Source organism: Anneissia japonica, unplaced genomic scaffold (genome assembly GCF_011630105.1).
Source record: "Anneissia japonica isolate Jap-2015-1 unplaced genomic scaffold, ASM1163010v1 scaffold7731_len1735946_cov199, whole genome shotgun sequence".
Taxonomy (NCBI): domain Eukaryota; kingdom Metazoa; phylum Echinodermata; class Crinoidea; order Comatulida; family Comatulidae; genus Anneissia; species Anneissia japonica.
Genome location: NW_022758997.1, coordinates 397,915 through 412,631, shown reverse-complemented (window position 1 = coordinate 412,631; position 14,717 = coordinate 397,915). Strand labels below are relative to the sequence as shown.

The window sequence follows — 14,717 nt, the reverse complement described above, 5'->3', positions numbered from 1 at the left end:
CAAACTAGTCTCACGACCACTAATGATTACAGAGCCAAACCAAGGTAATATATATATACAGCCCAGGTGTGAATGCAAATAGTGGAATACAAGCTATGTGGCTCGGTTCCAGCAGATACAGAGAATATTTTGTCACTCTTAACGCGTCCTACGAAATTCTTACGAGACAGCACTAGTCCGTGAATTTGTGAACAAGATCGGAGATATAAAGATGCAATCTCTACCGTGCATCAGTGGCAGCCCGCTGGATCTCAATAGAGATTCTTTAATAATATATAAATTTTAAAAGACAAATGGGAAAAACCCATAAAACAGCAAACGGCCACATAATGCAAAACTATTTAAAATTAACACGGAACAGTAGAGAAAATCATTAGTGGTCGTGGGACTAGTTTGGGCCCCACCTAACTGGTCGAACGTTTCGTTTGGGTCTATACCCTAGCTGCACTGATGAGGCCTGGAAGGCCGAAACGGATCCGTCTGCAGATATTGGGATTCCTTCCAGTGGATGCTTAGTTTATTTTGTCATTCTGATACATCTAGATGTGTATAAGAGACAGATATAGGCCTATATGCTTATATACCTTATATGTATAGATCTTATATATTCTAGCATTTCTATGATATAGTAGACCTACTGTAACCTAGTGTAATCAAATTCAAGCAGTATTCGTAAGTACGTATTCGTACTTGGATCTTTCCTCAAACGGAACATTACTGATCTCGTGATTTATTTCTTCACACCTATTTAGATAAGCAAATAATTACTAATTAAATGCCAAAATTATCATTTGAAGGAGTGATTAAGGAGGAATCAATTGCAATCCGCAATGCGTCGCGTGGTGCATTACTCTCGTCAAGCTTGTCGCTTATTATCTGCGAAAAGCGTTCGTAACATCAGTAGCATGGAAGAGAACACGAGTTTTACTCGAAGGATGTGACACGTTCACAGAGTGTAAATATGATAGATGACCAGATTTGTCGATGTTTTGTCTTTTTTTATTTGCCGTTTAAGATACAGAAGTCGTGATAGAAATGTAAACATATTTATTTCCTCTGCTCGCAATTGTAAGTTCAATTTAATGTAAATATATGCGTGATATTACATTCTGATTTACACGTATTCTTAAATTAAATTCGTTTTGTGCAACATAGACATAATTTTAGTTATCGAAAAGATAAGGATGACTTTCCCCTGTTTTATATCCGTAAGCTTTAATTACAAATGGTTTATAAATCCTTTCATTTCCTTCGCGTTAAATATAAACCGACAAAGAAAAAATATAGTCCTACATTAAAATCCAATGTACTTTGTGGTTTGTTAGATGAAAGCGCGTATTTCGATACAACTTAATAGGCCTAATGCCGCGGAGCGTGTATATCAAGGCGGTAAATAATGCTGAAATTTTCGATAAACACCAATATTTGTAAATTTTTTTTCACAGCGATCCTGCTGGTTTGAAGTAATTTGTACTGTAGATCTTATTTTTAGAGGGTGTCGTTTGTAAAGGGGATTATAGAAAGGTATCGCTTGCTCGTCCTCAACTTACTCAGCCGTGAAGAAATAGATAATTGATGCTATTGTGATCGTAAACACACGTTATCAGGGGGTTGTTCGATTCCCGTGGTTGCGCCTGTATGCTTTTATAATGAGTCTAGATCTCTATGCTATTTTGCCGATTATATATACCTTCCACATGTTGATCGTAGGCTGTGAAGGTACGATTAGCGGACTTAAAAGGTATGTTTTGTAATAGAATAATTATATGCCCTTGTCTGGTGTGGAAGGCAAGTTTTGTGGTTATCACGTGACCTTGACGAGGGTATATTAAGCGAACAAAGACAAGTGTGAATGCCTTTGATGGTTCCGACACCTATTTTCCCAGTCTATTTGCCAGTGACGTGAACAGATACGTGAGAGCATCGTAATACTACGACCAAAAATTCACCTGCAAAAGCCTTCGCCAATAATATAGCGTATGCGATATTGTTGTTTGTTGGCTTTTCCAGATTATGTTATACAATAATCCCAAATCTACATCATCCACTTGACAATTACCAGAATATAGAAATTGTTAGCGTTCACATAATGTTTAGTTATTTGAAAATTAATCACGTTCTGTTATATTAATGCTACACGAACAGGCTTCGCGTTTCAGCGAAATGATCACAACATATCCATGCGCCGATCAATCAGACCTTTTTGCAAGTCCAAATGTCGTTATTTTGTACTAATCTGTTAAGCATATCTATTTGTGCGGTATTGTACAAAGGAAATTCACTCTTGTAATAAAGAATCGTTAGACAGATTAGAATATTACCAAAATACGCAGGCGGAAGATCTGTGTCTAAACAAAGCGTGGAAGAGGCGTGTGGATGAGTTAAATTTTCGGGTTTAGGCTTTAATGAAAAACGTAGAATACGATTGTATACATGCGAGTTCCGCGGAAAGAGGGCTTTTTGTCGGCCTGCCGGTCGTGCCACATACTCCCTTTCAGGCACTGAAGGATAAAGATGGATCAACATACGTGAGTTTGTGGCTAAACTTTCCGATGGGATCTTCAGAAATGGATGCTAGTAGCAAGGTCCCGAGAACGTGAGTAATAGTCGGACAGTCGTTACTTGTAGTTATACTTACCAGTCGACAACACATCGGCCACTTGGACCATTAAATTGCACCGGTAAACTTGACGGAAGAAGTGATTGTAACCATTATTGACTTAAGGGAAACGATAAATCAACCGGGAAATCAAGACACAATTGATCTTTAATTTTCTCTGCTGAAATTGTGGTTCTTATGTGTAAGTAACAAATTCACTGACACTATATATTCATCCGCGTATCATAAGTTGTTAGTGAAACTTGTATAGACCTAATATAGCCTAGATTCGCTGTAGGCCTGTGGTGTTCAATCAATTTCCAAATACTATAGAACCTATTTAACACCTTCCAGGCCTACGATCCACAACTATATCGAGGCCTACTCCGGGATTAAGATAGACAAACGTGAGTATTTTTCTCACAAATTTGAATTGAAAATTGAATTGAATATCACAATCAAAGCGACCACATCGGACTCCAAACCATTTTTCTAAAATCCAAATCTGGTTACCATGCTCGATGGACAATGATTAATTATAAAAATATGAATATATACCGTAGAAAGGCGTCCGTAACATCTTTCAATTTAAGTAACTGTGCTATATGTTCATGATTGTAGGCCTATTATTTATTGGGCCTAGTTTAATAGATAGACTTTTGTGACGACACCTTTGAATCGGTCCGGACGCCAATACAGTTGTGACAAAACTTAACACAACGCCAGCCTTTTTCCTCTTCGTTTTTAGCAATATCAATATGATAGTAGGCCAGGCCTATTCCTCTTATTTATATACTGTACAATGACACATTTCTTTAAAACCCCACCAATGCTATATTCGTTATCATTTCTTTTACTTCAATCAACAGTGACAGGGGCGGATCGAGAATTTTTCAAACGGGGGAGGGGAGGGGAAACAACGCATTCAGAACGGATAAGTGAGAGCGTCTTTATAGATTTCTCAGAAATAGGCCTATTAATTAAACGAAACGGATCTCCGTTATTTTCATAGTAGGCCTACTTACTTTGCTATGATTAATTGGTGTACGTCTATGTAAACAACATCCAATTCCCACAAACTCTCAACATTTCACGCGATAGTTATTGCAATCATAAAGTCGATTTTATAAGTTAATATAAAACAAAACAGGGGGCATGTAGTTGATATTATAGCACAAGAGATGATTTTACAGGCGGTTATAATTTGTTATCTGTTACAGTATAATCCAACGAATGTGCTTCGAACATTCTCAGTGGGGGCGTCTGGGGGCGCGAGCCTTTTTTAAGAGAAGCGTGTGTCCACGCACCCCCTAGATAAGTCACTGTTCGGCCTATTATCTATAGAGAGTACCGTAGTCTTTACGCGCCTCTTATTTTGGTTGCCAAGTCTACTTGGCCCTTTTGTATCACACCACGGCTTTCCCTCAACTACCCTGATGATTCTCCGCGTGATTGGAAATGCAAATAGGCCTAGGCCTAAAGCCAAAACCATAACTTTGTATTGTTATTCAAAACCCCCTACTAAACTAAAAAACATGTCTATGCTTTAATGGGGAAAGAATAGAAGATATCATCACTTAACACATGCGCTTATTTACTATTATATTAGTATGATTATTATTTAGGTCTATATTATTTCTAATGATAGCAATAATATTGCGTTATGTTTATTATTATAGATTTGGTATAGCAAATAATGTGTATCTTTGCAAATAGTTCACTCGCCATCTGGTTGTGTGTCATGAGTACCGTCCCCAATTCAATATATTTAAAGTCTATTAAAGTTCACGAAGCGTGATGACTTTACTGGTCAGCGGAGAATAGTAATGGGATTAGGATCAATATATGGACTTTCACGCATCGTCCCACGTCAATAATCACTTGGACCTTATCTATAGCTGTCGATTCTTGACCTGTCTGATGAGTTTTATTGGTTTGTTTCATCCATCGATAGGCCTAGTATAATATTCTATCGAATCCAGACAACAATATACAAACCATTTCATCCCACTTTCCATTTACGATGAGTGTTTGTAGGACGCCTGTATGGGTTATTTATACTCTATCGACCTGGGGATAATGGTAAGAGAATGGAAACAAAAATGATGTACAAGGTTAAATCACCATATCAAATACTCTTCGAATTGAAACCGAAATATTCGATAATTCAGGCGTTTTGCTGTTCACAGTGGTCAGCCGCCTACCACTCGAAACTGGGCCCTCCGATCAACTGCTCTATCTTATGATCAAAAGTAGGCCTAGGTCCTGATTTCAAGCTAAGATTTACTCAGCTGAAATGGCAATGGTAAATAGTGATCACTTAACCAGCGAACATGCACATGACCTGTTTAGAGAACATATGTAATGATGCGTCCTGTGTAAATGATCACGCGTTCAAGTTACACGACGCGAACACGCACATACAATGTGAACACTAGTTAAAAATAAATTACATTCAACTAGTCGATTTTTAAATTTGTGAACACGATTTTCTTCATGCCTGAATATGATTGCATTAGCAGCTGAATACATCAATCTAGTTGATGGGGACCAGTGCTAATAAAGTCTAAGTAAAACGATGTGTACGAATGAAGCGTTTGATCACTGCATATCATATCGGTTAATTATTCTATTCTAGTCAAATGGCTCGAAAAAAGGAACCGTCTGTCTCCTTGTACATATCAAGTCTACTTTACATTTCCGAAAGAGCTTATGACATAGGCTAGGACCTACTGAAAGCATATGAAAACATATATGAGATAATGACGTAATATTCGCTAATCAAACCGTTTTAAATTATAAATGATTTGTTGTTGCTGTTATTATTATTATTATGCCCTATTATTATTATTAAAATTTTATATCCGTAGGCCTATTATAGCTTAAAAAAGCAGAAGTAAATATCATCAAAGGTGGTACACTTATTAAATTCTACTTACCTTCGGCCTACTTTTTTTTCCCTTTTTCTTTAACAAGAAAATAAAATATAACATATACCGTTTTCAATCTTGACTAGATATCATGATTCGATCACTGTGCGATTGTGCATTACTAAGCCTACCACTAACATTATCTTCAACATCTATATTATTATTTGACAATAGATATTATTGTCGTAAAATTAGGCCTCAGTTTTATTGTACTTTAGTTTGGTACGTTTATGTCACACAATTGTTTGTCTCGCTGTTGTTTTATTATTAGTTATAGCCCTATAATAGGTCTATATTTTGCTAGATTCTTCGATTAAGAACGCCTTAGCGATGTAATACCGTAACAATTGATTCTTTATTATAGTAAATTTCCAAAATCCGGGCCAATGTCCTTAGTTAGGAGGTCGAGCCCATACTAAGAGAAAAACGTTAAAGTATCAAACACCTAATTAAGTCGTTAAACTCACTAAAACAACATGTTTTCCACAGGATATGACATTATTACGGTAATGAGTAGGGATAATCATGTGAGTTCGGCCCACTGCACTCATTAACCGTCGACTTACTGCTTAATGTTTTAATTAATTTTATTCCTCTTATTAATTTTCGATACCTCTTCGTTTACTAGCTCTGTTTGAGTTACAGCAGACAATTTTTTCGACGTGTTTATATTTACTCGGCTTGTTTAATCCAGTTAATATACGGATGAATTAAGGAAGGCGAATTGCCCAAGTGGTTGTCGAAATACATTAAACAATAGAAAAATTACGCCATGATTGAATCTGATTGAGGTTTTATTAAAGTTTGGTGCTGCGGTCTGTCTGTAACAGTATGGAAAAACACGCTGTCAAATCGGGCCAAATTGATTATGTTTTGTGGGCGTGGTTTCATAGAAGCGATGTGTTAGCTCCGATGATGGGTATTTTATATGAACCCGCCCCTTCCGATATGCTTTGTGATTTTCATTGAATATTTCGAACAAAACAAAAATAGAAGTTCGTGCAGCACCCAAGGTCAGATAGAGTACTGATGAGAACATCTTTGGCTATGAACTCCTGTGCCCTATACGTCAAGGCCTAACTTCTTTTTGGACTCACCGCCTTATGCAATTGTCTGTGAGTCCCTTTTGTCGTCTGCCTGCATCCATACGTCGACACTTGGCGGAAATAACCTATCATTCTATAAAGCAATGCTGCAAGCATCGTCTGTTTATTAAACAAGTCGGACACATTTCCCGAGGCGGGAACCTTTCTATTTTCTGTCATGTTACATATTTAATTCGTTTGTCGAAAGATCAATGGTAACCACTGGAGCATATTACAACACCTTTTTTATCTGCGATTGTTTACTCATCTTTGGTTGACGTTGTGTGTATTTCGGTGGGTTGTGCAGAAGCCGTTGAAAACCTCCCATTCAACACCGGCGTAACTTTAGGCCCACTACAACGGAAGGTCCCCAGTCTAGCCCGGGGCTTTGAATTCTGAGGTCGTTAGCACACAGAAAGTGTAGGTTATTGCCCTGTAAGTCAGAAGGTACGGCCTCTCTCACTCTGAACTACATTTGCTCCTTTTCCTACAAAGAGAAATCTTGCTAAGACTAATTACGCTTGGCACCGGCAACGACACTATACCACGAGTCAGTGGAAAGACATTAAAGCGTTCTGGTATTCTAATTATTGTGTACCGGAAGCAATCCCTGCTGCGGTCAGTGACATAGAAAGTACATTAGGCCTACTGTATTAAACTTGAAGGTTTACTTACTGACTGACCCTCGATATATCTGATCATTTCTATTGTGAACTTTCTCTGTGACAGCAGTACTCTCGGGCACGTCCAGGTAATCATTTCAGGTAGATATTTTATTACCATTGTCTGCTTACAATTCGTGTCTTATATTTGAACACAATATTTCGGTCACCTCGTTCGAGGTCTGTTTACAGTCTATCATGTATTCAATGTATTTTCGTAAAGTGTGCATTATTTTACTGTTATATTACTGTTTTAAACCCCTCTTTTAAATGCGATAGTTTTGTTTCCAAAGACTATTCGTTAGTAAAGTTTACGTTGGGTTGAACATATACGTTATTCTTCGTAATACTGTATAATTCTATTGGCTATATTAGGACTACTACTACTATTACTACTACTCTAGGCTAGATATTAGTAGTAGTACTACATAGTAAGAAGCCTAATATTAGCAGCAGTAGTAGTATAGAGAAGCATAAGACCATAGTCGTATCCCATCGTACGTAGGCTTAAGCTACATTCATCGGGTATGAACCGAAATTCGGATCGCATTTCCGATGCTCTGAACGCCAGCATCCATATTCTTACACAATGGTCCGATTTCTGATCGGTTCTGAGGCTTTCCGATCTGAAAATTCGGATTCGGTTTGAAAAGCAACTTTAATATGCCTAATATAGCCTAATATTTCGTAGTATAACATTTGTAAATAATAAACCGTGTAACTGTGTCTATATATTCTAATCAAAATTCAATAGTATTAATACTCCTGCCTGTTTGAGCTCTTCCCCGTAGCTAGTGAAATGAACCTATCCTATTTAATATTGTCTAGCAATAGCATAATATTGAATCTCTCGCAAAAATATAAAATGGTAATGGTATGGTAATTATTTCGCGTCGCCACAACAAGACACAATTTTATTTACTGTGCATCGCTTCGAATAACGTTACTTGTATGTATCGTAGTCCTGTGATTTTTCTCTAGTAAATTAAATAAACCAATGGAGAAATTTGTAGGCGTTAGATTCTGTCTCTTATACACATCTAGATGTGTATAAGAGACAGATCAAATACTCATCCAACAATAGCAAATCTAGAAACAACTTTTTCCCATGTTTTGAATCCTTAATGTACAATTTCATCATGCTTAAAAATAAACTATGAAATAAGTTCCCCTCCCCAATAATTTTGAAACGTGGGTCCGTTTAGACACTATCAATGACCATGCATCGCATTTTTACATGTTTTAGTTGTCGTAACATTGTTTGAGGGCGGTATAATACTATTCTGAGCATAATATGGTAACTAAGATTCGATGAATGACACGATAGTTCAACTTCTTTTTTATATGTTATAGCCACAACATACTGTGTTGCTATGAGTCAGCTCGGTGTGAAATATTGTGACCTAATTGCAAAAATAATGTTTTGTATATAATGTCATGATTCATATTTTATTTAGACTGAAATTATCACTGATAAGCAAGCGGAACTTTTTATTCGGCAGTTGAATGTTAAGCATTGTATTCCTCTATAGATTTATAATTAAATATGAAATATGATTTAAACATGTTCTGGAAAAACATTTTAAAGTAAATAATTTAAAATTAATGGAATATTATTAATTTTTTAATTCTCGAAAAATAGCTCATCTGAAATTTGTTTGTGTTGTGATCAAAAGTTTAAACTTTTATTACAATTTTTTAATTGTATAAATTTTTCTCACTTTCAGAGTTCTATGCCGTGGCCACCAACGGGTCAACCGAAATTTACTTGGAAACCAACCAGTGAGGATTTTCAGAAGGGTCTATCAGGCCTGGATGCAGCCTACATCCGGGGAATAAATTCGCTGAAAAATCCTTGTCCAATGTCATCGTTACGTGAACGCCTGACGATTCCACAATCTGGGGACGAGAATGAGGTCCCGCGAAGTAGGAATTCTTTGACGTCATACTCAATGGAAATGTTGCTCAAAGATACAGACGATCATAAAGAGCGTCAACTTGCTCTCAAACCATACGAAGGCGTTTTCAGTCGACACCCAGTATCATCTATATGTCACCCACCATATTGTAATTCTTACAATCATATTGTCAGAGAAGGACTGTCGGCCAAGTCGGTGCCAAGTGATTCCGCTTTTCATAGAAACTGCGATCTGAGGTTCTGCAACCCGCTTCCAGGCAATATGCATGATCATCTGGTGCACATGCGGTCAGACTATTCACATATTCCGTCAGGCCTTTCGCCTTCAACGAGTGCGCATCTAATCCCGCCAGGGTCTTTTATGTCGCACTCTAGCTTTAAACCGTTCTGGTCACCCCCAGTTGATCTTCTTGGACTATCTGGGCACACTGGGCCATTTCTGGTCCCTTCGTCATTTTCTGGATTTCCATTATCCTCGCGAGCTGACCGTCGGTATACTGGTCGGGCAACGTGCGATTGCCCAAACTGCCAAGAGAACGAAAGGCTTGCAGCAGCTGGGCAACCGATACACAAGAAAAACGTACATAGTTGTCATATTCCAGGATGTGGGAAAGTGTACGGCAAAACATCGCATTTGAAAGCACATCTACGCTGGCATACAGGCGAACGACCTTTCGTTTGTAATTGGCTTTTTTGTGGAAAACGATTTACCCGCTCTGACGAACTACAGCGCCACTTGCGCACGCACACGGGTGAAAAGAGGTTCGCCTGCCCAATTTGTAATAAACGCTTTATGCGGAGTGATCATCTGAGTAAGCATGTGAAAACTCACTCGGGCCAAACTGCTAATGTTAAAAGGAGTAGTTCAGGTAGCGCAGTTGTTAAAAGCAGTGATAGCAATGAATCAGATAGCCGAACCGAGTCTCCGCCCTCACCGGCCAATACTAAATCCAAATTAAATGACAGCCAATCTGAAATATCGGCCTGAATCTAGTACAGTACCTTCCAAAATCTCAAATTGTAAATACTATTATTTAATAACTATGTATCGCTTTCATATAGAAAGTATAAAGATCATTGTCTTATCAGAGTATTGTTTTGTTTATTTCCCTAAAGATAATTATGATTTTACTTAGGGGGCCTGTATTGTGAGATTAAAGATCTTATGTCGAATGTGTGTATGATATGATCAGCAAATTAAATTATTTAATTATTTCATCTTGTATTGATGTTCAGAATGAAAGGAAATAATGTACAGCTGTTGACGTTAAATTGTTATTTTATGGATCGATTGATTCATTTTAATTTGAGCAAATAGCTAATTCTCCATTAATTGTATTTCTTAAATCAGGTATTTAGGATTTAGAGCTATTAAGCCTGGTTTCCATAAAATCGCTGCACCGTCGCTACAATATTTTCAGTGTAATCAATGTACTACGTAGTAGTCCCTGACGCAATCATAAAGGTTCCCCGATTCGACCGACCAATCAGCGTCACCGAAATCTGCCGGCGATAGTGTGTAGCGATTGTATGGAAACCAGCTTTAATGGTAGCTATAGGTGGGTGGTAGATACGATGCACATAATTTATGTAATACGTTCATAATTTTGTTATATTTCGTAAGATTATGGATGTCTTAATTTGAGCATGTACGTACCACCAATACAATATTATATATGACGGCAATGTCAAACAATAACGAATATGTTTTCTAATCCAATGTTTCAATTCTGGATATTTTTATTATGAAATGTTTAAATGCGTTTATCCTGTACTAATGATAGAATATTAAATATCGTTACATTCGACTAAGAGAGTAATATAAATTAACCGTTAAAAGTAACCGCTCTATTCATGCAAGGCCTGGAATAATAGCAGGTACTATAATTATTTAATAGTTAATTTATGTGAAAGACGACCGAAGTCAACTATCTTAATGCAAATACATGCTTTGTCTTATAAAGCAAAGTCGTACGTGCAATGATTGTTTGAAAACCGGAGATATAATAAGGATCTTGTTTAAAAGCTCAATGGTGAAACCCTAGTGGGGCTCTGGCCGTTGTTTAGACAAATAGGTCTTGTAGAACACAGTTATGCGTACGCTGATTATTGGCTGAATCATTGCTATGGATAAACAGGCTCTAGCCCCTTTAAAGTTTTACCAACATGCATGTTTTTTTTTATGACTGAAATAATAGCCTGGTAGCCTAAGTTGGCATAAGACCTCTGAAAATATAATTTTACTAGACCTCTCCTCCATCTAACTTAAAGTCATGTATCCATCCAGAAGCCAAGCCCATATTGCACGGATTTCATATTGTTTAAATTAATTTCCTATCATATTCATATAAACATTCCGTCTTTAGGCCTACATTACACAAATGCATAATAAACTCAACATTTACATTATTAAACTTAAATTTCATACGCTATAAATATATCAATTTACCTAAAAGTATCGACAACAAGCAAAAGGAATTCACAAGTAAATGACAGATGGTACAGTACTAAACTACATAGGAGACCTTGAATAAATTTAAATAAATTAGTGTGAATGTTTCTATTGACTAAAATGTATGTATTTTAGATTAAGCTTCCTATTTTGAATAAACATAGGGCCTAGGTATAGAACACAGGCTACGTGTCTATTACTGTATAGTATGAGCAGCGGAGGAGGATGTTAACAGAGAGAAATAACACAACAGTGGGTAAGTACCTAGAAGATAAGAGGACTGGTCGAGAATTACCTCTTTGTAACAAATGAATTATCTTCAAATGCTGTTTAAACTATTATAAAAACGCACGAATCAATCATGCATTATTCTGAATCTAAAACGAGAGTCGCATACAAGTGCTGATGGCCTATCGTTACGTAGTTATTATTGATTTAAATATTTTCGATAGATCTATAATATAATTAATGATTGGGAAGAGGTATAAATTAAATTAAGGAATCCAAAAACTTTGATCTGTCTTTATATGTCTTTGGTTAGCCTCATCTCGAATATGGTTCTATTATGTTTAATGGTTTATGTAAAAAAAGCCAATCTGAGAAGCTAGATACCGTGCAACATCGATTTCTTAAATTTGTTTGGTAATTTTATAAAACTAGGCCTATTACTTTACCCAGCCTAAGGCAACGAAGGAGTTACATCGATTATATTTTTCTTTTCTTAATTTTTAAATGCATGAAGGAATTCTTTGGTCAATACCTTCTTTCTTTATTTGGTTTTTCTGTTAAAAGTAAGCTTTTCTTAACTCATTTATTTATTTAGATTCCACCGGCGACACTCTTTTGTTTGAGTATCATTTAAGTACAAAATAAAGAATTTTTTTGAGTATGTGCTTTGATGATTTTACCATCTTGTTTTTATGTATTCCATTCTCTAAGTGGCGGCTTCCCCGCTGTCGGTTGTGAATTCAAATAAAATTAAAATTAAATAATTTAATATTAGGCCTACTTCCCTACCCCATTCCTACCTAACTATGGCATTAATAGTCAAAGTTACTTCTACAACTAGTTGCCGGTTTCTAGTGTTGTATTGTAGGTCTTGCAAGTGAATGTCATTTAAATTGGTGTTCTTGAGCACAAAGATCCCATGGTTGTGCCAGTGGTGAGGTGGGGTTTAAAGTGTTCGTATTTTTCTCCTAATGTCGGGGACTTGAGCGCAACCTCTGGGTGCTGGATGGCTGCTTGCACCGCTTTCGTAGGGGACATCGGACCCGATTGGGGACTCTATATTTAATCATCCTCTCCCTTCTTATACACACAATCAGCACATCGATGAAATATAATAATCATTTCGTGGGGTTTATGTTATTAATGTTGTTTTATTTAGATTATTTTACTTATTATTATTATTGTCGTACTATTTATTATTGTTATTTATATTGTTGAAATCACGTAAAATTATTTCGTTAGCGCCATTAGTCAAATTTCAAATTTAAGCATAAAAATTTATTTAAAAAAATATCTGTGTTATATATATGGCTATAGCTTATCATTGCGTCTGCTTTTGTAATGTCTGGTGGTAGTAAGCATACGGTACCACTGAATAAATATTCATTAATTTTTTCCATAAAAGATACTGATATGGGTTCAACATCTTTTATGGTTACCAAATGCTACATGAATTTAATAAATACTCATGCTCAACAACATATACCGGTACCTCATTGTACTGAAAGTTATCATTAGACATAGATGTATTATAATATGGCTCCGTGGATTAAAAAAATCGTTTATGTTTGGTCATTATGACTGCACCACAGTTTTCAACATTGTATCTCTGTAAAATTTGTACAATAAATATGTACGTCTGTACAAACATGTATGTCTAGTTGTTTTTTTTTTGTTTTGTTTTTTTGTTTTGTTTTTTTTTTTTTTTATTACATACGATTTTAAGAATCCGTATGGCCAGCCTCTATCATACATTGCATCCCTATGAATTTGTTCCAATAATTTCGTACATCTGTACAAATGTTTATGACTCGTTTTTAACATTTTAAGCAATATTAAATTTCCTATTATTTTTTGTCCGTATTTGTTTGTTTTTATTATGAATTAATAAAATTAGTATTAGTGCTTTTAAAATTTATAAATCTTGTGTACGGTATGTGTTTCAAATAAAAATATTCCTTCTCATATTTAGTTTCTCCTTATGTTGCCTATTTGATACATCTTATAATAACATTAAATTATATATTTAATTGTTATCAGAAAAAAAAAATCTGGTCATTTCGATAATGATGATTGTGGAATAATGATATTTCCTATAATCACTGCCGATGGCTAATTATCAGCCGATGGCGGTGGTGGTACTGCTGCTAATAATGATGATAAAGATAATGATAAAGATTACTATATTGACGATTAACGACAATTGGTAATACATATACTTGCAAACGTGTGTTTGAAGATGACGTTGCACATCCATCACTACTTATTTCCTTAAAAAATGAGAGAGGAACAGACAATACATTTAACTACGTTACTTAACATCAATTTATTGACATTGTGGTCTTTATACATAAAATTTATGTGAAAAATGTGAACACATTTAATGTGTTCACATTTTTTAAACAATTTGTGTAACAATGAAGCATTGCTCCATATTGTTGATATCACACCACTATTCAACAATAAGCGTTACAACCTAAAAATAATCAAATACAGTAATAAGTTTAAACAATGCAATGACAATTGCTCAAAAATAATATGTGATAAATATATTATATTTTCATTTTAGTTTATACATTTGCTATAATTATATTAAAATGTGGTAATGTTGATGTCACGGTTAATACAGTTAAAAATGTTTAATTTCAACTTCAGTTTTGTTTGTTTTGGATGTTGTCCATATCCCTGTTTCTTATATTTTTTAATCGGCCGAGTGACGAAAGGAACGTTGCAATTCTGATGATACGGGAGGGGAATAAATGAGTGATAAACAGGCCTAACAGTAAACTTATCACAACCGTTTGGGTGGGGGGGGGGGGGGGGGGTGTGGGCTCTGGTACCAA

General features: G+C 35.9%; 1 protein-coding gene and 1 long non-coding RNA gene across 7 annotated transcripts in view; one reads left to right on the top strand and one right to left on the bottom strand.

The window, feature by feature from the left end:
* The window catches only part of LOC117125531, an 8,383-nt gene extending 5,607 nt beyond the window's left edge, over nt 1-2,776 (bottom strand). The window contains exon 1 of the long non-coding RNA XR_004448139.1: nt 2,639-2,776. This is a non-coding gene — a long non-coding RNA (uncharacterized LOC117125531). The remainder of the gene's footprint in view (nt 1-2,638) is intronic.
* The window catches only part of LOC117125530 (transcription factor Sp8-like), a 22,477-nt gene extending 11,161 nt beyond the window's left edge, over nt 1-11,316 (top strand). The window contains exons 1-2 of one of the 6 annotated variants that reach the window (XM_033272049.1): nt 1,516-1,741; nt 9,004-11,316. In XM_033272049.1, coding sequence (XP_033127940.1) covers nt 9,010-10,182 — 1,173 coding nt within the window. In that variant the 5' untranslated portion in view covers nt 1,516-1,741; nt 9,004-9,009 and the 3' untranslated portion in view covers nt 10,183-11,316. Of the gene's footprint in view, nt 1-1,515; nt 1,742-2,245; nt 2,597-2,663; nt 2,802-6,823; nt 7,379-9,003 lie in introns of those variants that run through there. The other 5 variants (XM_033272048.1, XM_033272045.1, XM_033272046.1 and 2 more) reach the window with 5 other exon arrangements.
* The last annotated feature ends 3,401 nt before the right edge of the window (nt 11,317-14,717 follow it).